Genomic DNA, 26,695 nt, shown 5'->3' with positions numbered 1-26,695 from the left:
ACTCCCTCTCTCAAGGAGGAATTTACAACCTCCTGGAACCAGCCAGATATCCCTGCCTTGGTTGATGTGATAATCCCCAGGCCTCACCAGCAAGCTCTCCTGTGTCCTGTCAAGTCCCTGACCATCTATAGTGTGGTAAGTGCTCCGCCATGCTTGCTTCTGTCTTCACAAGTCCTCTGTTCTCCTACTTGTGCTACTGAACATGCACAGCAGGTGTGCATGCTCAGAACGATCACAGTTCTGCACTGATTTGATGACGGAGCAGGGAAATGTGGGCTCAAAGGAGTACTTTTGTGTTGTTTTAGGGTGCAAAGGAGTCCCAGCCCAAATTTTGCTTTTCACTCATGTTCATGATGATCTTAAAGTTAGCATGAATATCTCACCCTTTCTGTGCAATGGGGGTGGCTGCTATGGCAGAGCCATGTGTGTTCCAAGCGGTGTGTGGGTCAGACACTGCCCCCAACCCTCTGCTTTGAACTCATGGTGTTAAACATTTCTGTGTTACCTCAGTTTGCCCTTTCTGTGCAATGCTTTGCTGGTAGAGCAGCGAGATGAGGGCTCAAAGATGTGCTCTGGTGTTATTCCATACATCAGAGACACCCCCAACCCTCTGCTTTGCACACCTGATGCTTGCTTAGCATGCTTGCCTGTGTTTTCCCTTTTTGTGCAACGGCTTCCTGGGAGCAAAGAAATGTAGGCTCAAGTGCGTGATTTGATGTTGTTTTATGAGTCAGATACACCCCAACCTTCTGCTTTGTGCTCATGATGTTAAACTTCACTTTTTTCAGTTTGCCCTTTCTATGCAATGCCTTGCTGGTGGAGAGCTTTTTCACCTTGTTACTGCTTTTTTCTGGATTGATCTTATATCCAGAAGTACAGCCAAATTGTTCAATGAAGGCCATCAGACTTAGGACCGATATTTCAGGATTAGCAAAAAATAATATAGTGTCAGTAGGGATGGCGGAGAATTTCTCCACGAATCTCCGGGAGGCCGAATGCCAACGCATTCGGCCCCCCGAAATTGGTGGGGAAATTCTCCACCGGCCCCCCGCCCCCCCCCGGGATGGGACTTACCGTGGCCGAATGTCCCTCTCGGCGGCGGGTCCCGGCGGCGTTTCGGCAGCGTTTCGGCGGGAGAGGGGGCGGCGGCCGGTCTCCCGACCGGCTGCTGCCGCCATTGCAAAAAAAAAAAGTAAAAAAAAAAAAAACACACCCGTGATAGGCTACGTAACAATTTACGTAGCCTATCACGGCTAGATTTCCAAAGTCAGCCGTGATAGGCTACATAAATCGTCACGTAGCCTATCACGGGTGACTTTGAAAAAAAAAAAGTGTTCCCTTATTTTCGCCATAGTCTACATAAATCTTTACGTAGATTAGACGTGCCAAACTAAGGAACTAAGGAACGCAAATGGCGCCCCATGGGCGCCGCCATTTGCGTACGCTTTTTTTTTCAAAGTCACCCGTGATGGGCTACGTGACGATTTACGTAGCCTATCATGGCTGACTTTGGAAATCTAGCTGTGATAGGCTACGTAAATTGTTACGTAGCCTATCACGGGTGTTTATTTTTTTTTACTTTACTTTTTTTTTCGCGGCCGGGGAGACGGGGCGCTCCTCCCCGGCCTGAATTTCGGCGGCGAGGGATGGGGCGCCTCACCCCCGGCCTGAATTTCGGCCGGGCGGGGCGCCTCCCCTCCCTCGCCTGAACTTCGGGGGGAGAACCGAAGCGCCTCCCCCCCACCACGAAGCAAGCTGCGGGACCAGGTAAGTCCCTTTCGTCCATCCCTAAGTGTCAGCAGCATAGAGTGTCAACTTTATTTCCTGGGTCCCAAGGCAGGATTCATCCATGAAAGCATATAATGAGCAGGTTTGCATGATCACAGAGGGAAAATATTCTGGAACATGGCAATTCAGGAAGGGGGGATTTAAACTTTCCCCTTCATGTTTTCATGCTAAGAAATTGAAACTTTTTTCTTGTCTGAATACCCCCGTAATGGGGGGCGGGCGGTAGATTCCTGCATGAACACAGGAGCAGGAAAAAGCCAGTCGCTGTAAAATGAAGCACTGAGTGGGAGGAGGAGGGATGGAAGGCATTGCAAGGAGCAGTCACGTTTTTCGCCGCTCTTGCCAGGCATCTCTGTAGCTCTTTCAAGCAATCCAGGCACAAGCCATCATGCTGGGTTCGCATGTCACAACAAAACACTCTGAAAACAAGCCACCCTGAATGACCCAAGAACAAGTCATGGGTTCTTAGGGTGGCTTGTGCGTGGTTAACACAAAAAACCCTTAAGCCACCGTGCTGGGTTCAGACAACATGTCTGCACAGTGGCTTATTTTCCCTCTCTGTCCATGCTGGTTGTGGAGAGAGAAGCCTTTGGCTTCAAAGACTCCCAGTAACCCTGTACCTTTGCTAGAAACAATCCATCTCTAGCTCTGGGCTTCGTGTGCCTGATTCCCTGACTTCTGGCTTCTGCCTGAATTCCTGATTTATGACCCAGACTGCTTATGACTGTTTATCGCCTGTTCCCTTTTGAACTTGAGATGCTGAGTCCTCCTGGCTTCTGACCTTGCCATGCTTCAGCAGCATGCTATTGACACACTCCTGGCTTGGCATTCCAGACGTCTCGACTTTGCATTCCTCGACCATTCTCTCATTCTCATCTGACCTTCAGCTGGCTGTGAGCCTAGCACTGCTCTGCCAAAGACCGAGTGGCATTCCAGAGCGGGACAGGTATGGCGGTGGATGCACTGAACTGGTGTCTGGCCTCAGTAATGGACTAGATGAAAGCTAGTAAAGTGACCCTCAGTCCACAGAAGATGGAGGCTCTGCTGATGGGTAGTTCCTCTGTCTGGATGGGGGAAGTGCAACCAGCTCTGGATGGGGTCACACTCCCCTGAAGGAGCAGGTGTGCAGCCTGGCCCAGAAACAAATTCAATGTCCTGGATTTAATCTATAAAGTCCTACATGACTCAGGACCCCAATACCTCAAGGACCGCCTCTCCCCATGAGGACCTACCCAGTCCTCAAGGTCAGTTTTGCTGACTGGGAGTAGGTGATATGAAGATATGACTCAACATTGTCATATTTTGGCACCTGTAGTGTTCATTCTAGGCTGGGGAGGGGTGTGCGCACCCACGTGTGTGTGTGAGATTTGTGTGCTGTGGATGAACATTTTTCGTATTGTATTGTTTATGTTGTTCATTTTCATGCTAAATATACTTATATTGATTTTTAGTTTTTTCCTGTTGTATTAATTATGGATTTCTGTGTTTGTGTGTGTAAGTTGCTTCAAGACGGCTTTTTGCAGTGGGAAGCGACATAATTTAATAAATCATCATAATCGAAGGAGTGCTTTGGGTGCTGTTCAGTAGGTCAGAAACACCCCCCTCACCCTATGCCTCGTCTCGTCATGTTAAAGTTAACACGTGCCTCACTTTCCCGTTTTTGTGCAGTGGGTTGCTGCTGCAACAGGGCTCAAAGGAGTGGTTTGGTGTTGTTGTATGGGTCAGAGGCAAGACCCCACCCCACCGTCTGGTTTGAACTCATGCTCTAGTTGGCCCCACCTGTGACCTTTGGCACTGCCTGCTGTGACCACTTGGCCCCAGCTACTGTTACCCACCTTGCCATCCATTCGCCTGTCCCAACAGGGACGAGCCGCCATTGTCTACTGTAAGTCCCACTGAGTGAAATGGGGCTTACTCCCAGATAAGTGGCTATGGTGGCTTGAAGCCACAGTTGCAAGTGTGTGAATGGGACTTCTGGAGAAAAGGAAATGGTGAACTCTGATTCCCAGCCTAGGTCCTCATTGGTCTACCCAGGAAATCTGGCACAAAACTGGCAAAGCTGAAAATATTTTTTACCAAGAAGTTAAAATAAAAGTACAAGATACATTTGAAAATATATTGAATGAGGAATAGATGTCATAAAGGAGATCAGTTAAAGCAGCTGACTGAAAAATTGTTGGCACCATTCCACTTGAGATACGTAGCGAATGCTTGGAAATGGTTATATAAAGGCTGAGTATGACTATATGGGTTTACAGTAGGGAAATGTGCTTACTACAGTAGGAAAAGAAATGACAGATGTAATTCCATGCCAGTGGCTGGGCAAGTCTGGGAAACTGAACTTACAGTTAGATTTCCCCCCCAAAAAATGAGATATAAGGGAAGCCTTACAGAGATGAAGAGATATCCACAAATCTCGTGAAAAATCCAGCATTTCTGAGCCAATGGTATAAAAATCTAAAGTAATTCATTCTGCAGTTCGCCCAAACCTTGCTCTTAGCTCAGCATTGCCAATCGTCCCACAGCTTCTCTTTACGTTACAGCAGCAGCCCTGTGTAACGGAGCGTGGGTTGCGCTGGACAACTGAAGGCAGCAGGCTGAGGTGATTTCAAGTGGAGAAATGGTGGCCGGGGGACGCTGCATCTTTCCTGCACTTGCTGCTTTCCCCATTTCATGGACGTGAGAACCACCTACACACAGTGCTTCTGTCCCGTGTGATTCAGTTGATTGTTCCTCATCCAGCCCTCTACTAGGGATGTACGAAAGTTCCGCCACGGATCTCGGGGAGGCCGAATGCCAGCGCATTCGGCCCCCTGAAATCGGTGGCGGAACGGCCCACCCCCCCGCCACCCCCCCGGGACGGGACTTACCTGGGGCGGATCTTCCTGGCGGCGGCGGCTCCGGCGGTGGTTCGGCAGCGGCGGCTGCGGCAGCCGGTCTTCCGACTGGCTGCCGCCGCCATTTCCAAGTTTAAAAAAAACAAAACAAAACATGATAGGCTACATAAAGATTTACGTAGCCTATCACAGCTAAATTTTTAAAAAACACCGTGATAGGCTACGTAAATGTTTACGCAGCCTATTACGGCTAATAAAAAACAAAAACAAAATGTGCGTATGCAAATGGCGGCGCTCATGGGCACCGCCATTTGCATTCCTTATTTTGGCACGTCTTCATCTACGTAAACATTTACGTAGACTAAGACGGCGAAAATAAGGGGAACGCAAATAGCGTAGACGCTACGCTATTTGCGTTCCCCTTATTTTCGCCGTCTTAGTCTACGTAAATGTTTACGTAGACTAAGACGTGCCAAAATAAGGAACGCAAATGGCGGCGCCCATGGGCGCCATTTGTATACGCGCGTGTTTGTTTGTTTTTTAATCAGCCGTGATAGGCTACGTAAACATTTATGTAGCCTATCACGGCTGACTGCAGGGACACAAACGGCGGCGGCTATGGCCGCCGCCATTTGCGTCCCTGCTAGCCAGCGGCCAGATGTCCGGCTGCTGGCGGAGCCGGCCAGCGGCTCCGCAGACCTGCTGCGGAGCACAGCCGGCCGGCCAGGATTCCGGGGGGGGGGAGGAACGGAGCGCCTCCCCCCCCGGCGAGGATTCCGGGGGGAGGGACGGAACACCTCCCCCCGCACCATCAGCATAATCCCCGAAAGGTAAGTGATTTTCGTACATCCCTACCCTCTACCGAATTCAGGTGCTGGTGTTGCCACACCGGTTTCTTTATGGAAGTCATGGGCACAGAGTCTCTATGGCTGATGGCCCGTCGTTACGGGCATTTAATTATGACTTGTATCCATGGGGACTCTCCAGCATTCTGGCCCACATGTTGAGCCTCCATGGATTCAGGAGGCTCTCCTCTTCAGACTGTCGCCCTCCAGAAACTGAGGGTGACAAACACAACAAGGGAGAGGGGTGGGCTTGGAACGCTCCTTCTCCCTTGCTCATTGATTTTAACTCCTTTTTTAATGCCTGCAAAGGGCTAGAGAGGAAGGGAAAAGAGCAATGAAAGGGTCCCACAATGACACATCAATTTGATCAGTAGGGTGACTGGGTGTGTGTCAAAGTGAATAACAAAATGATGGGCCATTGTGGGCAAGGATTCTTTAGAAAGTCTGAGACCCAGCGATATCACTGAGGAAAAATTCGCGCTCTCTGGAACCGGAAGTGGGGTACAACATAGTTAGGGTCTTTAGAAGGCAGTTGGAGTTGCCCTGTTTCTCCGCCTGTGTGACGTTCTGAAGGCAAAGGTGCCAGGGCCAAAACCCAAGAGTACAAAAAATACCAGGTGCAAGGGCTTAGCTGAAAGCTCTTGCTGCCAGGCACTGAGCATTAGGGGAGACCTTTCAACTTCTTAGAATGGGGGAAAAACTGCATGAAAGCCGGGAAACCACCAAATGATCAGTGGTAAGGGATAAGGGGACAAGGCTTGAGGTTCTACACTCCTTCTCTAGCAGATTACAGCCCCAGCCCCACCCCAACCTTCTGTGATGGCCCCATTAACCGGCTAAAAGAGGTGCTGTGATTTGGCCACAGGTCGGGGGTCCCCTCCTTTCTCTCCATAATTCCGGCACTGCCCCCTTGTTGAGGCATTAGATGGAACTCTTCCTTTTACGGACTTCAGCATCTCTATTCGTTCCTCAAACCCAGGCAGTAGTTCTTCTTCTTCTGAACTGATCAGCAGGTCAATGTATTCTGAAGTGGTCATTGGGTTGGGCTTTAAGGCAATTTCTTGCAGCTTCTGGAGATAAAGAGATGACTTCTCAAGAAGCTCTGCCAAGTCCTTTTCTGCTTTTTCAAATTCTTGGTGAAGCCACTCAAATGCCTTCTCTTCTGTCATTCGTTTTCCACAAGCTGCCTTGTACCTCTCCCTCAGATCTGTATAGCTGTGTTTTTCTTGTCTTATATAGTGACCCCACTGGAAGCGTTGACTGCGGTGGGCCATCCACTTACATTTGCCAGGGCAAACATTGCAGTGTTGGGAATACTTGTCCATAGCGGCACATTTCCATTTCTCACTGTTATCTTGAACCTGACAAGGATAATGACAGGTGAACTGACAATTCTGGCAGTTGGTTGCACCATATCTTGTATCACAGATGTCTTTCTTCACTGGGATAAATTTTTTCACCTCGTACTCAAAATTCCTGTTGGCCTCCATGTCACTCTGGTGCTTTTCAAGGGCTCTCTGTGTCTTCCTTAGCTCATCCATTTTCACGAGCGCCATTTTGATTTGGGGTTTTATGCCTTGCACAGCTGCCTCAAGCTCCTTCCGTACACTAAGAACATCTGCGGATAATGTTAGACTTTGAGGTTCTAAATCATTTAAGGACTGGAAAAACATTTCCATGCTCCTCCCCCCCATCTTCCAAAACATTTGATTGAAACGATAACTGTCCTCATCAGCTTGAACATTACTGGCAAAGAGAGCCGAGTTGTTGAACAGAAAGTGGACAGGGACTCCCTTAGCATCTTTAGCACAAGGCACATTGCCCGCCTTAATGGTCTCCAGTACAGGAGGTGTCCTCCCATCTGCAAAGGTGATCAGGATCTGAATGTTGTCTCTGATGTCCCTTCCAAAAATGGAGAGCACTGAATTAAACATATATTCCTGGGCTTGTGACAAACGAGCTTGCGAGGCCTGGACCACAAGGCAAACCGCATCAATGTGATCAGTGCCATCCTGGGTCAAGAAGAACTCCCTGATCTCCTCCAGTAGCATTCTGTCATGGCTCACGCCCCTTGTGTCTCCAAACCCTGGAGTGTCTATTATGGTTAGGGAATAGGGGACTTGCAAGCCCTGGTTCAGAGGGATTTCATAGGCAGTCAGTTTGTCCGTCCGGCTCTGAGCTCGGCTTCTCTTGGGGCCTTCTTGGATTACACTGAATCGGAAGTCGTCTTCCCATTGCACACCTAGGATGTGGTTGACCATCCCATTGAGAAGCGTGCTTTTTCCTGCTCCTGTTTCTCCCAGCAACATAATGAGTTTGTGATTGAGTAGAGGCTCCTCTTCTTTTCCAAACCTGTACCTTGTACAAGTTGACTTTGGATTACAAACTGACTTCTCCCATGTGAGGGCATATACTGAAGGCTGCCCTTTTCTCACTATACGGCTTGTTTGGCAGAGGGACTTGGCAATAGTTTTTGACTCTCCTCTGGGGTTTGGGACACATGTAGCGATATTATCCAGGAAGGGGTTAGGTGTTAAGATCTGAGAGCCCCCAACATTCTCCATTCCCCCCCTTGGGCTTTCTTGGCACGCATTTTTTTCGCCTTTATCCCCCTTAGGCGTTGATTTCTTTGTATAGTCTGTGGTTCTTTCCTCTGTGCTGGTGTCTTGATACCCTGACAAACCCACAGCTGCCTCCGCATTACTTTCTTTGGGGGCCCTGGGGGGGCTAGCAGGAAGGGTCCTCACAGCATGGCTGATATCACTGTTCTTGCTGAGCCCTGGTTTGCTCATGGCAGCATAGCGGAACTGATAATCAGTGTCTGGCCATAAGCCTTTTACTGTGATGGTTTCTTCTCTCCCATGGGTAACCTGAGACATCCAGTTCTCTTTCTCCATGATCCTGTATTCAAGCTGGTAGCAGGAGATTGCTTCTTTCCCACACTGTGCTGGAGTGAGTCTCAGCTGCACCCTGTCATGTGAGATTTCTTCAACCTCTATGGGAAGGGGTTTGGATGGAGGCTCAAATCTGGTTCCTTTGAGGTCTCCACTTCCATACAGGTAAATGGAAGCACCAGGATTGCTTTTATCTTGAATGGAGGCCACCACGAATTGGGTCTTCTTCCTGGACAGGTTGGCATTGGCAAAAGCTGAGAAGGACATGGCCATTTCCCTTGCTCTTTTGATGACAGCTGCCTCTTCATACCACTCTGTGGAGCTTTGACTACACCCATTTGAGTCATCCTGCTGCTTCAAGGAAGAGAGAGAGGCTTTCAGCTTGGAGAAATATGGCTCCTCTTCATGTAATGATGTGAACATGAATGCAACAACATAGTCAGTCCTCGGATCAAAGATCTTTTCGGACAGTTCCTGCTTAAGACAAATGGCTTCTGTCTCTTCTAGGGCTGAAAGGAGAGAATTCACAAAACTAATCTCTTGCTCCTTTTTATCCAAAAATCCACAGAGTCTTTGAGTGTTGAAGGGGGACCGTTTTTTCCATTTTAAGACCTCCTCCAGCTCCGTTTCCTCTTTCTTTCCTTCACGGATGGAGGGTACAATTTCTGCTAGCTGTTTCTGGAAAGCCTGCTTGTGTTGGTCACAGAGATCGCTGAATTGCTGGATTTTCTTCCTGATTTCAGGGAAGGTTTGGGCTGCAGGACTGTTCAAGAGGTCCTTGCATTGTGCATCTATTTCTATGAGGCCCTCCATCTCGTCCCGAATGTCGTAATGCAGGACATCGCGTATCTCATGGAAAGAGCTCGCATGTGGTATCAGAGGGGGTTTGAGGCCTAATTTCTTTAGTGGGTACAGACGGACATTGATGGGAACAGCCTTCTCTCCATGCGCACCCAGAAGTTTGGGGAGGCTAGTATGAATTTTCGTGGGATCTTGAAAAGCAACTGGATTGTTCTCCAGAGAGAAATCTCCATAAAACCCACACTTAAACATTTGGTTTTGTGATTTTTCTTCATCATCCATTTGGAGAGCTGATTTGCCTTGTGGTGGAAGCAGTGACATGTTATCTCCAGGCCTTCTCACTTTCTCTTTGCTATTTTCAGAAGAAGAAACCTCCTTCTCATATTCCATGAAGGCCTGGGCCCCGTACCGAACAGCACTAACCACATGAGAAGCCTCACACTCGCTTACAGCTGGGTAAGAGAAATGCTCAGGTCCAAAGGAGTTTAGAGACAGCCGTTCACGCTCCACACTTTCTGTAGCCAAGTACTTGTAGGTGGTGCTGTCCTGGTGTCTGGATTTCTTGGTGCTGAGCAGGTATTTTGCAGACCCGTTCACTTCAAACAAGCCGCAGAGGAGACTGGTCAGCAGGGATGGTTTGATACTCAGAGCAGCTGCCTTCGCTCCAATTGTGTTAGATGAAACTTTCTCCATTATATTGCTGAGTTGTATTGTTTTTTGAGCTTTCTTCTGATGTATCTCTGGGTCAAATAATGAATGTTCTGTAGCATCGAAAAGAAACATGTGGTTAATGGAGAGAAGAGACACATCCTTCCAATAATTGACTAATTGTCTGACGCACTGTAAAGGCAGCTTGCTATGTTCCTTTGTTCCTAAGAGATAGTCCTCAGGACTTTGGATATAAAATACTGGATATACTAATTGGGAATCAAAACCCCACAATCCGAACTAGGACATAAGCATGGAGTGCCCCACACAGGGAAGCACAGGAGCAGCTCCCAAATGGGGGGCGGGGTGCTAACAGAGCTTCTGCAGTCAGAAGGTACTAATCCAAACTTGCTGAAAGAAGATCTGTGCTCAGTGTGTGTCACGTACAACAGGGGGCCAAATTTCCCTAATGCTCCTACAGATGAAGAAGACCGTCGCCACTGAACCCTCCAGGAGGCAGCTGGCCTCCGTGCTGCTTCCCCAGCAAATGTACCGCTACCCCCACGAGTGAAGACTTTAACTGAGGTCGTTGGGTCTCTGTGACTGTGGGTGACTACCAATGATGTCATTGTGGGTGACTACCCATGATGGGCTATCATGTCATGAGACCCTGGACAGCTTTCTGCGGGGTGGGCGAATTCACAGAACAACCCCCAGTGCGTGGCTAGTCATCCATCATGGGTTAGCGTGTCGTGCGAACGCTAGTCACCCATCATGGGTTAGCGTGTCGTGTGAACGCACCCTTTGTCTCTCTCTACTGTCTCTTGAAAGACAGTAGACTGTGCACACACACACACACACACACACACACACAGGCAAACCCTCCCATACACCAATCCATTATGTTTTCCTTGTATTAAGAACTCTCCTGGCACGACCCTCTGAAGAGCTGGCGATGTTCTGCGGAACGACAATTCATCCTATGTCACTGGGAAGGTTGCTACGTTCTTTCTTATTTCGATGCAGACAAAGGGAAAGTTACGTTGGCCCAATTTTAAGATTAATTGGTTTTATTTAATTGCACTTGATTAGCTGTATCTTTCTTTTGCAAAAAGAATTGTATTGGTCTGTGACTGTAATGAACCATTCATTCATTCAATCCATTCTGTAGCTATAGCACACAGCAAGGCTGCAGTCCTGTGCACATCCACTGGATGTCGCTGTTGAGCTCAGCTGGGTACAGGCAGCATATTGATCTGTGATGTGGATTGCATGGCTGCGAGAAAAGAGTCTTGGGTTGCACTATTTTTTATGTATTTGAATCCTTTTTACCCAGCTCTCTAGCGGAAAAGGCTCCCAGAGTGGCTGATTCAAGGCCACAAACAGTGGGGTGTTGCTGGGATGCAACAGTATGATTGCAGGGGCGCATCATTGTTGCTAGGGTTCATAGCTCAGTGGCAGAGCCCATACTTTGCTTGCTGAAGGCCATTCCATATTCTCAGAACCAGAGCAGTGACGGCCTTGTTCCTTGTACACGTCTGGCACACTGCTCACAGCAGAGGAATAGAGCAGGGCCTCCAAATGTCTTAACAAGTACCACAGACTAAGAGGAGGATGAAGTAGAGCCTGGGAAAGAAGCTCTTTTCCTATGTGCTCCCAGCCAGAGGACAGGGCCCTACCATTGTCCTGAGAGGGTGAAGCTCTAGCAGCACCCCTATCTCCAGCAGAAGCCAAAGGATACAGAAACAGCCAAGGGCCCTTTATAAACAACCACCAGCTCCTCCAGGAAGGCAGGCCCAACAACAGTACAAGGATTGTCAGTCTACAAAGGTTTCAGGTGGCTTCAGCTCTCTGCTTAGACAACATTTCTCGATAGTTGCAGTAGAAGGAAGAGCTCCAGCTGGCATGGGCACTGGGAGCTGTCCATGGTCCTGACCTCTCCTTTAAGAGATGAAACCTGACTTTGCCTACTTTTGACTGTCTTGACCTGACATGGCCTCCCCAGGAAACTCCAGCTGACCGTGCCCACTTCCCCTGCAACTTCAAGCCCCAATGGAACAGGATACTTAATGGAACAGGATACCTACCTGAGAGAAGAGCATCCTTGTGGCAGTTGTACAGCATCCCCAGCTGGAATGGGCGGCCCAGGGCAGGTATCTCAATCACGTCATCTGGCCCAGACATTTTTCTAATGCAGCCACGTGTATCTCTCTTCCAGTGCTTGTCTGAAAGGCAGTGTTAGATTTTAAAGTGTTGTCAACCATAATGAAGCCTAAATCCTTTGAACTATATTGACCTAACATGCATTCCCTTAAGAGAGTGTTCTCTTATTCAGTATGCACAAAGATTCAGAAATGTGAACAATTTCCTCTTGTCCATGATAAACCAATTTATCACTGGTGTTAATGTTAAGGTAATCTCACTTTTTAAGGTTTCTCTGCAAGTCAGTTAATATTAGAAGTGACAAATTGATTACAGGTTATTAAATCCATTAGGGTATTTGAAAGAGGAAAGAGAAGACCTACAGTTAACACCAAGGCTCTCTTCACATCTTCACACCTGAGTTTTTCAGCAGGATCATTTTCCTTTAATCACTGGTTTTCACAGGAGCTTTAGATGCTGCTGCTGCTCTCCTGCTGCTATCTCACCACTTCCCCTCCTTCTTCCCGTGTTATCTGAGAACGGAGAAAACCCAGCATTTTCTGTGCTTATGACTGAAATCGCCATATCCGCCTTGTTGTGTATTTCCCCTTTAGCGCTTTGTCCTGCTTTGTGTGGGCGTGTGCTAGGGGGTGTTGCTGGGCAGTGCTGAATAACATTGTCATGACAACAAATTGGTGGGAAGGGGGGGCAGGTCACTGACCGGGCATCCAGTGACCGTTTCTGCCTCTCTCCCATTCCCCTACGGGCTCCGAGATCCCCTTGAACACAGCAATGCTTACTTCTGAGTAAACTCATTGGTTGTAAGGCTTTCCTTTCCTGGGAGTAAGTGCCATTGAATTCTGTGTGGCTTGCTTCTGGGTAGGCATGCATAGGAGTGCATCCCCTTCAGGGCATTTACTTGAAACTTCCCCCTCCCACTGACTTCACTGACTGCTTCTTCTCCCTTTTGCTCACCAGTTTGATGGGCTTTTTTCCTCCCAGGGTGGATGGGGGAGTCTCCCTTCTCAGCCACACAGGAGAAAGGCTTGACAGTTAGGATTTCAATGGATATTAAAAGTAGGGATGTACGAAAGTCACTTACCTTTCTGAAGGGTGACATTTGTGGGGGGGGGAGGTGCTCTGTCCCTTCCCCCGAAATTCTCTCTGGCTGGCTCCGCTCCGCGGACATTCCGCGGAGCCGCCAGCCGAGGCCGCCCGCAGCCGGACATCTGGGCGCTGGGCAGCCTGCAGGGACGCAAATGGTGGCTGCCGTAGCCGCCGCCATTTGCGTCCCTGTATTTTGCCGTGATAGGCTACGTAAATATTTACGTAACCTATCACGGCAAAAACAAAAACAAAAACAGTGAATGCAAATGGCGGCGGCCACGGCAGCCGCCATTTGCGTTCCCTTTTTTTTTGCCGTACTAGCTTACGTAAATATTTACATAGGCTAAAATGGCAAAAAAAAGGGAACGCAAATGGCGGCCGCCGCAGCCGCCGCCATTTGCGTTCACTTAGTTGAACCGTGATAGGCTACGTAAGTATTTATCACGGCTTCTATATGGATATGTATCTATCACGGCTTCTATATGGAAGAAGCGAATGGCGGCCGCAGATGCAGATGCCATTCGCAAGTCAGCGCGGACGGCAGCAGGTAGGTGCTGGGCCCATTTCGCGGGGTGGGGGGGCGGGGGAGCTTCGTTCCGCCATGGATTTTGGGGGGCCGATTGCACTGGCATTCGGCCTCACCGAGATCCATGGTGGAATTCTCTGACATCCCTAATTAAAAGTGCCTCTTCTCCTCCCTTGAATAAATTCATCATGCAGAACTTGGAATGGTCATTTTTAATAGTTTCCTTTTGGGGTGTGGAGTTGTTTTAAATAAGGCAGGAATGCTGAGCTGGTTTTCTATAGTACTCCCTCCCACGTAGCCAGCCACTATCTCTTCTCCTAGCCCACCTTGCAGGGTCGTTGGGAATCCAGAATAAGGGGGAAGAGTAAATGAGTAAATGAGAAGGAACTCTCTTTCTGATCTTAAAGTGTGGGCAGGCTGATAAGGGTGTAGGTGGTCCTTCAAGTAACTTGGTCCCAAACCATTTAAGGCTTTAAAGGTCAAAACCAGCACTTTGAATTGGGCTCAGAAACACACTGGTAACCAGTGCAGCTGGCGCAGTATAGGCATTGTTCAAATTGCCTTGTCCCCACCAATACTCGGGTGGCCACATTCTGCACGAGCTGGAGTTTCTGAACCGTCTTCAAAGGCAGCCCCACATATAGCACATTACAGTAGTCCAGCCTGGACATCACTAGTGTGTGGATAACTGAGGCAAGCTCCGTCCTCTCCAGATAGGGCTGCAGTTGGCATACCAGCCGAAGCTGGTAAAAAGCACTCCTGGTCACTGCAGCCACCTGGGCTTCCCCAGTTAGCTCAGAGTCCAGGCTGCAAACTTGGTCTTTTGGGAGAGTGAAACCGCGTCTAAGACCAGTTGTAAACCTCCATCTGAAGTAGTTGGTTTCCCAAACAACGGTACCCCTGTCTTGTCTCGATTAGGTTTCAGCCTGTTCACCCTCATCCACCCCAAAACAGCCTCCAGACACCGGTCCAAGAGTTCCACAGCCTCCCTGGGATGTGCAGATGGAAACGAGAGGTAGAGCTGAGTATCCTCTGCACACTGCTGACGTTTCAGCCCAAACCTCCTGATGACTTCCCCCAGCGGATTCATGTAAATGTTGAGAAGCATGGGGGACAAGATAGAACTTTGCAGCACCCCACAGGCTTATGGCCATGGGGTGGAACAGACATCCCCCAGCACCACTTTCTGACACCTCTCAGAATATAATCCAAATTCAGGAGGAGTTGGGGTTAGCATAGGAGGAGTTAAGCTCTGTCTGACATTCTTCCCTCAGAAGGCCCCACTCTACTGCAAGACGGCGATCCGAGGCGTCAGAACGGGCTGGGGGAATGGGGTTGGGGGGAAGCAATTCTGGAAGAACACAAGACGAGACCTGCCAGATCAGACCAAAGATTTATGTCATCCAGCATGGGACTAAATAAATGCCCAGATGCCCCTGGGAAGCCTCCAAGCAGGACATGAGCGCAACAGCACCCTCCTGCTCGTGTTTGCCAGCAGCTGGTCTTCAGAGGCCTCTGGTACTGGAGGTAATATGTAGCCATCATGACTAGCAGCCATTGGCAGCTTTATCCTCCACAAAACCTATACCTGCTGGGTGTCAGGAGGTCACCCCTGCCACCTTCTGAAATCCTCAGGTAGCCAGAATCAGCACGCAGACAATAGGGCTCTTTTCCAAGGCTTTATTCCCTTCAACCTAATGACGTTTACAGATGCTAATTGCTTAATCCTATGAGTGAGACGTAAGAGAGCTGCCTACTCGGGGGTTCTAACCTTCGGAATCAGTTGATCTCCATTTGGAGGGGAAGGCGGGAAACCTCTGTACTTATGGGCTAGGAGGAGAGAGTCCACCCTTTTCCCATGGCGTCGCGCCAAGCGGGCTGAGCGCCTCCTCTCAGCACTCGCCATCTCCCGCTTGACACTGTGCCGGCGCCTAGCATCCAGAAACTGCTGTTGCGCCTCCCTCTCCCTGCCAAGGTCACTATCACTCTCAGGAATGTGTACCGGGAGGGGCTCTCCCCCTGGCTGCTCCTCTGAACGGTGCACGGGTTCCTCTCCCGCGGTTTCTGTCTCTTCCTCAGAATCAGAACTGCTTTGGGGCTCTCTGGGCTCCGATCCAACCCTGACACTGGGCAAGGATAGGATCATTCCTAACCTCCCTTGTACCATCAGCGGCACCCAAGGCTACACATGAACCTTTCCCTTGTGCTGCTGGAATGATGCTCCTGCTGGTGGGACATGCTGCTGCCGGCAGGGTGCTACTAGTGCCACAGGCAAAAGCAGGCAGGGGTGATGGCAGGGAAGTTCATTCGGAAGGAGCTCCTGTCATTGCGCTCGCAAAAGACGGGCAACTGAGAACCCCAAAAGCCCCAAAGAACAATCCCCAGCCATTCCCTGTCCTCTTCCTTAGCACCCCCAAGCTGTGCAGAGCACGCAAAGATGCAAAACCACGGAATGTTTCTCCTTCCCCCTGGGAATACATGGAAATTGTATGCTGGCTAAACAACCCCCCCCCCCACTCTAAAGGTAGGAGAAGTATTCCCCACACAGAGGGCGCTGGGTAGCATGGCCTGGAGATTGCACAAAGGATCCCCCTGTTGATCACAGACCACCAGCCGCAGGTAATATCCCATCATGCACCACTAAAGGCAACGGGGAACAGAGCTAGCTTGTGCATGGTGTGTACCACAGACGTCTCTCCACCCAGAGGGACTGCCGACCGAACACCCGTGGCTCAGCCTCCTTGTGGATCAGAGCCAGGGCACATGGAGCAGAAGAGGCAGCCACCTCAGACAGGGAGCTTCTAGACAGAGGGCTCCCGGCACGACCAGTCAAAAGACATTGTGCGCTATTCTGTCTTTCCCTCAACAGAAGTTTGTGGTAAGAAAAAAGGCGGAACATGCGGTGGGAAACAGAAGAAGACGCCATCTGGAGCCCTCATAAAAGTCTGTGTTTGAAGCAAGGTGATTGCACAGTAAGAGTCTTGTCTGGAACCGCCCAGAGTTCCAATGCAAGTTCCTACATAGGATGAATGAACATTGACTTAATTGCAATATTATCTCCTCCAGCAGGTGAATGAATTGCCAGTCACAGATGTCAAGGGGTTACCAGTTGAGTGCAAACCCATTGGAAGAGTGGGAGGTGGGGTGTGTGGAATGGAAAGCCCCTCAATTAGGGATGGGGAACCTCTCCATCAAGGGTGGCACCATTTGTCAATCACTCACTCATTGACCCCTGTTGAGCACCTTGTCGGAAATATTCCCTCTTGGAACTGCTATCTATCCATCACTCCCCCCATGCCTCTCTTGCTTCTCCACAGGCAAAAGGCAGCCACTCAATACTCAAATGGGGGGGGGGAATGTTCCCCACCCAGCACCTTGCAGATGATAAGCAGGGCCTAAAACAGTGCAGGCACCCACCTTTCCACACCAACTAAATCTAACTTTTTATCAATGGTTAATGGATGCATTTGGACCAGACCCCTCCCTATTTTGCAAGGAATGGAACAGGGAATTCAAAAACCCAGTACCCCATTCCAGTGGAAAACAGCACTGTCCTGTGTATGACATTCAATCTGAGATACAAAGTTATGGTTCATACAGCAAAAATTATTGGTTTGCTCTTATTGGCCACCACTGTGCTTATTTAAGAAACAAAACTCTCTGCCCTTCCCCTAATTGCCGGCAAGTTCCTGTAATTGTTCATATGGCATGGCACTGTTGCCTGTTCATTCACTCATTTTGGCTAGATATTTCTACTAGAACCAACCTAACCCTGGCAACTGAATTACAACTTTCAGATATTTACCTACCGTATGGACTTTAAGCCTGATCAATGAAGATGCACGAGCTCTGCCCTGTTAGTGGCTCAGCAACTTATTTTGCACGTCTGGAAATATAAATGTGGCCCATTTATTCATCAATGGACCAAAGTTCTCTCTTCACTGGCAATCCACAAGATGGTATCCTACAAGCGACTTCAAAAGACGGAGACGTAGGGTTGGATCCCAACTCAGTTTAGAGTAGACCCATGGAAATCAATGGGGCAAGTAAGTCATGATTAACTTAAGGTCCATTGATTTCAGTGGGTCTATTCTAAGCATAACTAGGTCTGGATCCAACCTGTATCAAGACATCTGGCAAGTGTGTACTGATATCTATGCCTGATTTGCTACTAACACCTATGCCTAACTTGTTACTAACACCATTCAGAAGGTTAAATGAGTTCTAAGCAGTTTGGGGACCACCACTAGGTTTGTTGGCATCCCCTCAAGATGAAGAGGAATGCTCCTGATTTTCCTTGAAGGCAGTTGTGCAGAATCCCATCCTGTGACAATGCATTTCTACTGCCCATTGATTTCTGTTAGTCCGTTTGAATATGGCCCCCTGAAGACCACTGTGTAAACTCTTGACCGACAAACTGATTGACAATCTGTGCTCTTGACAGTACGGAATTCTGAAGGCTGCCTGCTGTCATCTTTTTCCGCAAAGACAAATAGGTTGAATACACACAAACTGAGCAATGAAGAATATAGCCGCTGTGATCCTGACAAGCTGTTCTCTGGGGAAACATGCCCCTTGCAATTTGCTTGCATCTCAGGGGCCAAACTCTGCATCCTATACTAGTGCAAACAGAGCAATATGCTATCACCTAACTAAATACATTTTTTTCAAATTATGGAAGAGGGCATTTTTATTATGATTCTACCAAGGCATAAGTATTGTTTTGGTGAATTTCTTTTTCAGATCTGGGAGCAGCTCACAACTGCTTCCCCCCTAGAGGAAAGAAAAGGTTCTGTTTTCTAAGAAGGGAGGTGCATTTATTGGGTTCCAGTTCAATCTCTGCTTGCTGCTGCTTGTTACATTGAAAACTGGAGACCCAGGTAGAAGAACGGAAAAAGAAAAAGAAGGTTGCAGAAGAGGTAAAAGGGAGTGTTTCTGTGTTGCCAAGAACAACAACAATATGAACTGGAATTAATCCGGTCATAATAAATCAGCAAGATCAGTTTGTGGATACTGAATCAGAGAGAGAATAAAGCAGCTGGCAGAACTGTAATAGAATGCCCAACAGCTGTTCTTATATTTGCTTTTTGAATGTTGATGACTGGTTTGGGATTCTATTGCATACGTTTATTTAGATGTATTATTATTATTTTATTTCATTTGAATGGTTTTATTCCTGATGTAATGCACCCTGAGAATATGATTGAAGAGTGATATTAAAATACTTCTAATAAATACATAAATGCATCCTTTTAAAACTATTCATTGATTACTACTCTTGTGTAGCTAATATACTTAGGAAAGGAGAGGTTCCTCCTGTGCAAGCACCGGGTCATTGCTGACCCCTAGAGGGACGCTGCTTGCGCTGGCGTTTTCATGGCAGACCACAGCGGGGTGGTTTGCCATTGCCTTCCCCAGTCATGACTGCCTTTCCCCCAGCAAGCTGGGTGCTCATTTTACCGACCTGATGGAGGGCTGAGTCGACCTGAGCCGGCTACCCGAGACGCGGTTTCTGCTGCGATCGAACTCAGGTCATGGGGAGTTTCGGTTGCAATACTGCTGCCTACCACTCTGCGCCACACGAGGCTCTGTGTTTATACTTAGCTATGTATTTATTCCCCCATCATGGATCACTGCCTTGTTGTGGCGAAGGGGCTTGCGTAACTCAGTGAAGCCATAAGCTATGCCGTGCAGGGCCACCCAAGACGGACAGGTCATGGCAGAGAGTTCTGACAAAATGTGGTCCACTGGAGAAGGAAATGCCAACCCACTCCAGTATTCTTGCCAAGAAAACCCCATGGAACGTATCACAAGGCTAAAAGAGATGACGCCGCAAGATGAGCCCCTCAGGTCGGAAGGTGTCCAATATGCTACTGGGGAAGAGCAGAGGGTATTTCCAAGTAGCGCCAGAAAGAGTGAAGCGGCTGGGCCAAAGCCGAAAGGACACTCAGCTGTGGATGTGTCTGGTGGTGAAAAGAAAATCCGATGCTGTAAAGAACAATATTGTTTCGGAACCTAGAATGTCAGATCAATGAATCAAGGTAAGCTGGAGGTGGTCAACATGAGATGGCAAGATTGAGAACCGCTGTCTATTCTCTTTGAGAAATCATGGAGGACAGGGGAAGTGCCAGATGACTGGAGGAGGGCTAACGTTGTCCCTATCTTCAAAAAGGGTAAAAAGGAGGAACCTGGGAACTACAGACCAGTCAGTCCGACATCAATCCCTGGGAAAATTCTGGAGCAGATCATAAAGCAATCCATCTGGAAGCACCTTGACAACAATGCCGTGATTACTCGAAGCCAACATGGATTTGTCAAAAACAAGTCCTGCCAGACAAATCTGATCTCATTTTTTGATCAAGTAACCTCCCTTGTAGACCGTAGGAATGCTGTAGACATCATATACCTTGACTTCAGCAAAGCTTTTGACAAAGTGCCCCATGATATCCTGATGAGCAAACTAGCTCAAAGTGGGCTAGATGAAACAACGATCCGGTGGATCCACAGTTGGCTACAGAATCGGACTCATAAAGAGTGCTTATCAATGGGACCTTCTCAAACTGGGGAGAGGTAACGAGTGGGGTACCGCAGGGCTCAGTCCTGGGCCCAGTGCTCTTCAACATTTTTATGAATGACTTGGAGGAGGAAGTGCAGGGAATGCTGATCAAATTTGCAGATGACACAAAATTGGGAGGGATAGCTAATACTTTGGAAGACAGAAATAAAATTCAAAGTGATCTGGATAGACTGGAGCGCTGGGCAGAAAACAACAGAATGACATTTAATAGGGACAAATGCCAAGTTCTGCACCTAGGAAAAAGAAACCAAATGCACAGTTACAAGATGGGGGATACGTGGCTCAACCACACTACAAGCGAGAAGGTTCTTGGAATTGTTGTCGATCACAAGCTGAATATGAGCCAACCATGTGATGTGGCTGCAAAAAAGGCAAATGCTCATTTGTGCTGCATTAATAGAAGCATCGCTTCCAAATCCCGGGAAGTACTAGTTCCCCTCTACTCAGCACTGGTTAGGCCTCATCTGGAGTAAGTACTGTGTCCAGTTCTGGGCACCACACTTTAAGAAGGATGCAGACAAACTGGAGAGGGTTCAGAGGAGGGCAACAAAGATGATCAGGGGACTGGAAACAAAGCCCTATGAAGAGAGACTCAAAGAACTGGGCATGTTTAGCCTTGAGAAGAGAAGACTGAGGGGAGATATGATAGCACTCTTCAAGTATTTGAAAGGTTGTCACAGAGAAGAAGGCCAGGATCTCTTCTTGATCATCCCAGAGTGCAGGACACGGAATAATGGGCTCAAGTTACAGGAAGCCAGATTCCGGCTGAACATCAGGAAAAACGTCCTGACTGTAAGAGCAATACGACAATGGAACCGATTACCTGGGGAGGTGGTGGGCTCTCCCACACTGGTGGCCTTCAAGATGAGGCTGGACAGCCATTTGTCAGGGATGCTCTGACTTGGATTCCTGCATTGAGCAGGGGGTTGGACTCGATGGCCTTGTAGGCCCCTTCCAACCCTACTATTCTATGATTCTATGATCGACATCTTGGGAATCAGCGAACTAAAATGGACAGGCATGGGCGAATTTAATTCAGGTGACCATCATATCTACTATTGTGGCCAAGAATCCCTTAGAAGAAATGGAGTAGCACTCCTAGTCAACAAAAGGGTGGGAAAAGCAGTACTGGGGCACAATCTTAAAAATGATAGAATGATCTCAGTACGAATCCAAGGCAAACCATTCCACATCACAGTAATTCAAGTCTATGCCCCAACCACTGATGCCGAAGAAGCTGAGGTTGATCGGTTCTATGAAGACCTCCAACACCTTCTAGAACTAACACCAAAAAAAGATGTCCTCTTCATCATAGGGGATTGGAATGCTAAAGTAGGAAGTCAAGAAATCACCGGGATAACAGGCAGGCATGGCCTTGGTGTACAAAATGAAGCAGGACAAAAGCTAATAGAGTTTTGCCAAGAGAACACGCTGATCGTAGCAAACACTCTTTTCCAACAGCACAAGAGACGACTCTACACATGGACATCACCAGATGGTCAATATCGAAATCAGATTGATTATGTCCTTTGCAACCAAAGATGGAGAAGCTCCATACACTCAGTCAAAACAAGACCTGGAGCTGACTGTGGCTCAGATCATGAGCTTCTTGTTGCAAAATTTCGGCTTAAATTGAAGAACGTAGGGAAAGCCACTAAACCATTCAGGTATGACCTCAATCGTATCCCTTATGAATATACAGTGGAGGTGAGGAATAGATTTCAGGGATTAGACCTGATAGACAGAGTGCCTGAGGAACTATGGACGGAGGTCCGTAACATTGTTCAGGAGGCAGCAACGAAATCCATCCCAAAGAAAAAGAAATGCAAGAAAGCCAAGTGGCTGTCTGATGAGGCTTTACAAGTAGCTGACTTGGAAGCGAAAAGCAAGGGAGAAAGGGGAAGATATATCCAACTGAATGCAGAGTTCCAGAGAATAGCAAGGAGAGACAAGAAGGCCTTCTTAAATGAACAATGCAAGGAAATCGAGGAAAACAAAAGAATGGGAAAGACTAGAGATCTCTTCAAGAAAATCGGAGATCTCAAGGGAACGTTTTGTGCAAAGACGGGCATGATAAAGGACAAAGAAGGCAGGGACCTCACAGAAGCAGATGAGATTAAGAAGAGGTGGAAAGAATACACAGAAGACCTATACAGGAAAGATCTTAATGTCCTTGATAGCCATGATAGTAATGTCCTTGATAGCCATGATAGTGCGGTCACTGAACTTGAGCCGGACATCCTCGAGAGTGAAGTCAAGTGGGCCTTAGGAAGCATTAGTAACAACAAAGCTAGCGGAGATGACAGTATTCCAGCTGAGCTATTTAAAATCCTAAAAGATGATGCTGTTAAAGTGCTGCATTCAATATGCCAACAAATTTGGAACACTCAGCAATGGCCGCAAGCCTGGAAAAGGTCAGTTTACATTCCAATTCCAAAGAAGGGCAACGCCAAAGAGTGTTCAAACTACCGCACAATTGCGCTCATTTCACATGCCAGCAAGGTGATGCTCAAAATCCTACAAGCTAGGCTTCAGCAGTATGCGAACTGAGAACTACCGGAAGTACAAGCTGGGTTTCGAAGAGGCAGAGGAACTAGAGATCAAATCGCCAACATTCGCTGCATCATGGAGAAAGCAAGAGAATTCCAGAAAAACGTCTCTTTCTGCTTCATTGACTACGCTAAAGCCTTTGATGGTGTGGATCACAACAAACTGTGGCAAATTCTTAAAGTGATGGGAGTACCAGACCACCTTACCTGTCTCCTGAGAAACCTGTATGAGGGTCAAGAAGCAACAGTAAGAACCGGACATGGAACAACCGAGTGGTTCAAAATTGGGAAAGGAGTACGACAAGGCTGCATATTGTCACCCTGCTTATTTAACTTATATGCAGAGTACATCATGAGAAATGCCGGGTTGGATGAATCAGAGGTCGGAATTAAGGTTGCTGGGAGAATGATCAACAACCTCCGATATGCAGACGATACCACCCTAATGGCAGAAAGTGAAGAGGATCTAAAGAGCCTCTTGTTGAGGGTGAAAGAGGAGAGTGCAAAAGCTGGTTTGAAACTCAACATTAAAAAAATGAAGATCATGGCATCTGGCCCCATCACTTCTTGGCATATGGAAGGGGAAGAAATGGAAGCAGTGGCAGATTTTATTTTCTTGGGCTCCAAGATCACCGCAGATGGTGACTGCAGCCATGAAATTAAAAGACGCTTGCTCCTTGGGAGGAAAGCTATGGCAAACCTAGACAGCATAGTAAGAAGCAGAGACATCACCTTGCCGACAAAGGTCCGTCTAATCAAAGCTATGGTTTTCCCAGTAGCAACGTACGGCTGTGAGAGCTGGACTATCAGGAAGGCTGAGCGCCGAAGAATGGATGCTTTCGAACTGTGGTGCTGGAGAAGACTCTTACGAGTCCCCTGGACTGCAAGGAGCTCAAATCAGTCCATCCTAAAGGAAATCAACCCTGAGTGCTCACGGAAGGACAGATACTGAAGCTGAAGCTCCAATATTTTGCCCACCTGATGCGAAGAGAAAACTCCCTGGAAAAGACCCTGATGCTGGGAAAGACTGAGGGCAAAAGGAGAAGGGGACGGCAGAGGATGAGATGGCTAGATAGCATCACCGATGCAATGAATATGAACCTGAGCACGCTCCGGGAGAGAGCGCAGGACAGGAAGGCCTGGTGTGCGATGGTCCATGGGGTCACGAAGAGTCGGACACGACTGAACGACTGAACAACAACAGCAAATGTATTTATTCACAATTATTTTAGCCCACCTTTAAGGGGGAAACCCTTTGTTTACAGTTCAGGCTTTTCTCCTGCACAGCCAAGTGCCTCTGCGTGCCTGCCAGCTGAGGAAAAGCATTCATGCACCTGACGAGGCGGCATCCAGTCAGTCCGCAAAAGCTTCTGCCGCAAGCAGCGGGTCCTCCGCGAAGGTGCCCCTCGCCCGGTTCTGCCTCGACAGACTACCGCGTCTGCTCGCTGCCCTGGGGCTTCGCTGGGGCTGGAGGGCTCTCAGCTCTGTCCACAGGAAGAGGGGCTGGGGAACTAGCACGGGAACGCGGCAGGGGAAGCACGCGGCGGGGGAGGAAGCCGGACCGGGGCCGGCTGAGCACGGGCGAGGGAGAACCGAGGAGGAAGAGCAGTTCTGCGCCCCCCGAACCTGGCGGCCCCTCTCGCGCTCGCTCTCTGCCACAGCGGGGGCCCAGAAAACGGAGCCACGAGCCGCGGGCGGGCGGCGGCTCCGCGGGAGAGCAGAGCGCGCGCCTTGCGAGCAGGGGGCCCCGGGTTCGGTCCCCGGCATCTCCGGGCGGCGTCGGGAAAGCGCGTGCTGGGGGACCCCGCCTGACGCTCCGGAGACGGAGCGCCAGGCCGGGCCGGGCCGACGGTGCCGGGCCGGCTGGGCCGGGGCCTGGCTCCGCGCGAGGCAGCCTCCCGGCCCCGGCCCGCTGCGGGTCTCCTTGCCTCGGGCGACGCGGCCCGTCTGGGGCCAGGCACGAGAGCGAAGCGCTACTTCACCTGAGGCGGCCCGCCGGGCCCGCCGCTGCTCCCGGGGAGTGTCGCGGCGCCGCCGGTCCGCGGAGCTGCCTCTCGGCGGAGCCTCCGCGCCCGCGAGGCGAGCCCCTGTCGCCAGCGCACGCGCGGAACCGAAAGCCGCGCCGGCGCCCCGAAAGACGCGCGCGAGGGCAGCGCCTCGCCCGCTTCTGGGAAAGGCGGCGCCGAAAGCGAAAGCAGCGCCGCGGACAGCCCCGCCGCGGCTCGGCGGCGCCCGGAGCGGGCCAGCGGCGAGCGGGCGGGCGGCGCGCGGACCCTCCGGAGAGGAGCCGGCGCGCGAAGGCCTCCCGGGGACGCCGCGTGAGTGTGCGGGCGCGCGCGCGCATCGCCCCGGCTGCCGGGTTGGCTCTGGAGAAAGGGGCTGCGGAACAGGCGCGGAGCCGGGCTTGCTGCGCGCTGGCCCCCGCGGGAGCGCGCGAGCGGAGCGGCGCTGTGCTCCCCGCTTCATCGCGGCGGGGGGTGCCGGGCGCCAGGCTAGCGCGCCGGCCGCGGCCTCTGGGCGAGAAGTCTCTCTCCCGTCCTGGGCGCGCAGGGACGGAGCGGGGTTACGGGGCGGCGATAAGGGGAGCGTCGCGGGGGCGGGCGAAGGCCCATCTGGTCCCGCTCCCAGACCGGCGGGTCAGATTTCTCGGGGGGGGGCTGTCTACCCCCTTCGGCGACGCCTAAGCTAGTGGCCATCGCCGCCGCTCATGCCGGCGGAAAGGGGCTCTGCACACGCTCGGGGTGCTTTATGCAGCTACCTGCGGGCTGAGCCCTGGCGCTGGAGCCAGTTCCCGGAGCATCCCGGAAGATACGCTGCTGAAATGGAGCCCTGAGCGCTGCGGCACCATCCAGGCGCCCGCTCCTGTCCTCGCCTGTTCCGCGGCGCCGCACGGGGACGGCCCCGGCCCCGGCCCCGGCCCCGCGCAGCTGCCTCTCTGCTGAAGCGACTGGCCGCGCGAGGGGCGTGCTTGCGATCCCGCTCTCAAAACTCCCCTGCTCTCGCTCCCAGCTCCGGCCGGAGCAGGGCCCCGCCTGCTCGGCCATCGCTGCCTGTCCCCACCCGCCTGGAGCTCCGGATTAAAGACTTCAGCAGATGGCCAGGCTGAAAGGCGGGAGGAGCCCAAGAGCCGGCCTCCTCCGAGTCAGGTCGAAACCCGACGCGAGCTGGCCAAGGTGCGGAGCCGTGAGCCAGGGAAGCGAGAGAGGCGCTCGCGAGCAGCAGCTCGCACGCTCCGGCGTTGGCCTCAATCCCGGTAGGGCAACACCCTCCTCAGGACCAGCCGGACTGCCACGGAAGAGCGAGCCAGCATTCACGTTCTGCAGGGCACTGAAATGTGGGTCTGTCGATGCGCGACGATCCGCCTTCAGGCTGAGGGGCTGGGCGTGGAATCGTAGCCTGGTACATTTCAGCAGCCCTTGGGTGACTGCCCGTCTAGACACTAAAAACACGATCTCGTTTGCTAGAAGGACCGTGGACATAAACACCACACCCAGGAGGAGCGCGGTGTGGACGCTATATGGGCCCCATGTAGTGTGTGTGTGTGTGTGTGTGTTACCGTTGCAGAGTGTTTGTGGGAGCGTGTGTGCATCTGCTAGTGATATTTGTTCAACTCTGGATTTATTTTAAAGCCATAGTGGCGGCTACCTTGGAGGCTTGTCAGTTCTCTTGATACAGTGTATAGGAAGTGGCACTAAAATGGGGAGGGGGCAGGGAGGCAGGGCAGTATTTCAAGCTTGCTGGGGTCTGGAGGAGGGGGGCTCAGTCTTTCGCAGAGCTCGCCTTTCCATAGCCACTGAGGTAGCCATCTCAGTGCGTCCCTATGGCTGTCCACTAGTGCAGTTCATTGACAGAGCAAGCGCTAAGCCTGCAGGCAATTCAGCAGGATCCGACCCATCTCCATGCATTCCTATGGCCGTTCTGAAAATCGGCTGACTAATACAGCAAACCTGTCAGGCAGTTTAGGTGAAACCAACCTCTCTC

At 50.2% G+C, this 26,695-nt stretch overlaps 2 protein-coding genes across 3 annotated transcripts in view; one reads left to right on the top strand and one right to left on the bottom strand.

Moving 5' to 3' along the window:
• Nucleotides 1–3,843: 3,843 nt before the first annotated feature.
• Nucleotides 3,844–26,355, bottom strand: LOC146345328 (uncharacterized). Of its 2 annotated transcripts, none has more exons than XM_084860027.1 (4): nt 24,697–26,355; nt 11,901–12,038; nt 5,089–9,926; nt 3,844–4,986 (listed from the first exon to the last, which is right to left on the bottom strand). In XM_084860027.1, exons 1-3 carry the CDS (start codon nt 25,178–25,180, stop codon nt 6,307–6,309), a joined length of 4,242 nt encoding a protein of 1,413 aa, XP_084716153.1. In that variant the 5' UTR covers nt 25,181–26,355; the 3' UTR covers nt 3,844–4,986; nt 5,089–6,306. The 2 variants fall into 2 exon arrangements, with proteins under 2 accessions (XP_084716153.1, XP_084716154.1); XM_084860028.1 differs by having other exon boundaries at nt 25,473–26,090.
• LOC146345327 (uncharacterized) overlaps nt 24,887–26,695 on the top strand; it is a 15,965-nt gene continuing 14,156 nt past the window's right edge. Inside the window, exon 1 of the mRNA XM_084860036.1 lies at nt 24,887–25,032. The gene's annotated coding sequence lies outside the window, so the exon portion shown is untranslated. The remainder of the gene's footprint in view (nt 25,033–26,695) is intronic.

This window comes from Heloderma suspectum, chromosome 5 (genome assembly GCF_057233095.1).
Source record: "Heloderma suspectum isolate Gila_16-S chromosome 5, 16-S_ref, whole genome shotgun sequence".
Lineage (NCBI taxonomy): Eukaryota > Metazoa > Chordata > Lepidosauria > Squamata > Helodermatidae > Heloderma > Heloderma suspectum.
The sequence above is the reverse complement of the archived record's forward strand: the minus strand, read 5'-3'. Positions and strand labels throughout refer to the sequence as shown.

Excerpts from the sequence above, each read along its gene's own strand:
- LOC146345328 (XM_084860027.1), bottom strand. The coding sequence starts at position 25,180 with ATGAAGCGGGGAGCACAGCGCCGCTCCGCTCGCGCGCTCCCGCGGGGG. Across the intron at positions 12,039-24,696 it reads GGCCCGGCGGGCCGCCTCAG|ACAAGCACTGGAAGAGAGAT; the intron begins GTGAAGTAGCGC and ends ACTGCCTTTCAG. Across the intron at positions 9,927-11,900 it reads CAAGGATGCTCTTCTCTCAG|AACATTCATTATTTGACCCA; the intron begins GTAGGTATCCTG and ends TCGATGCTACAG.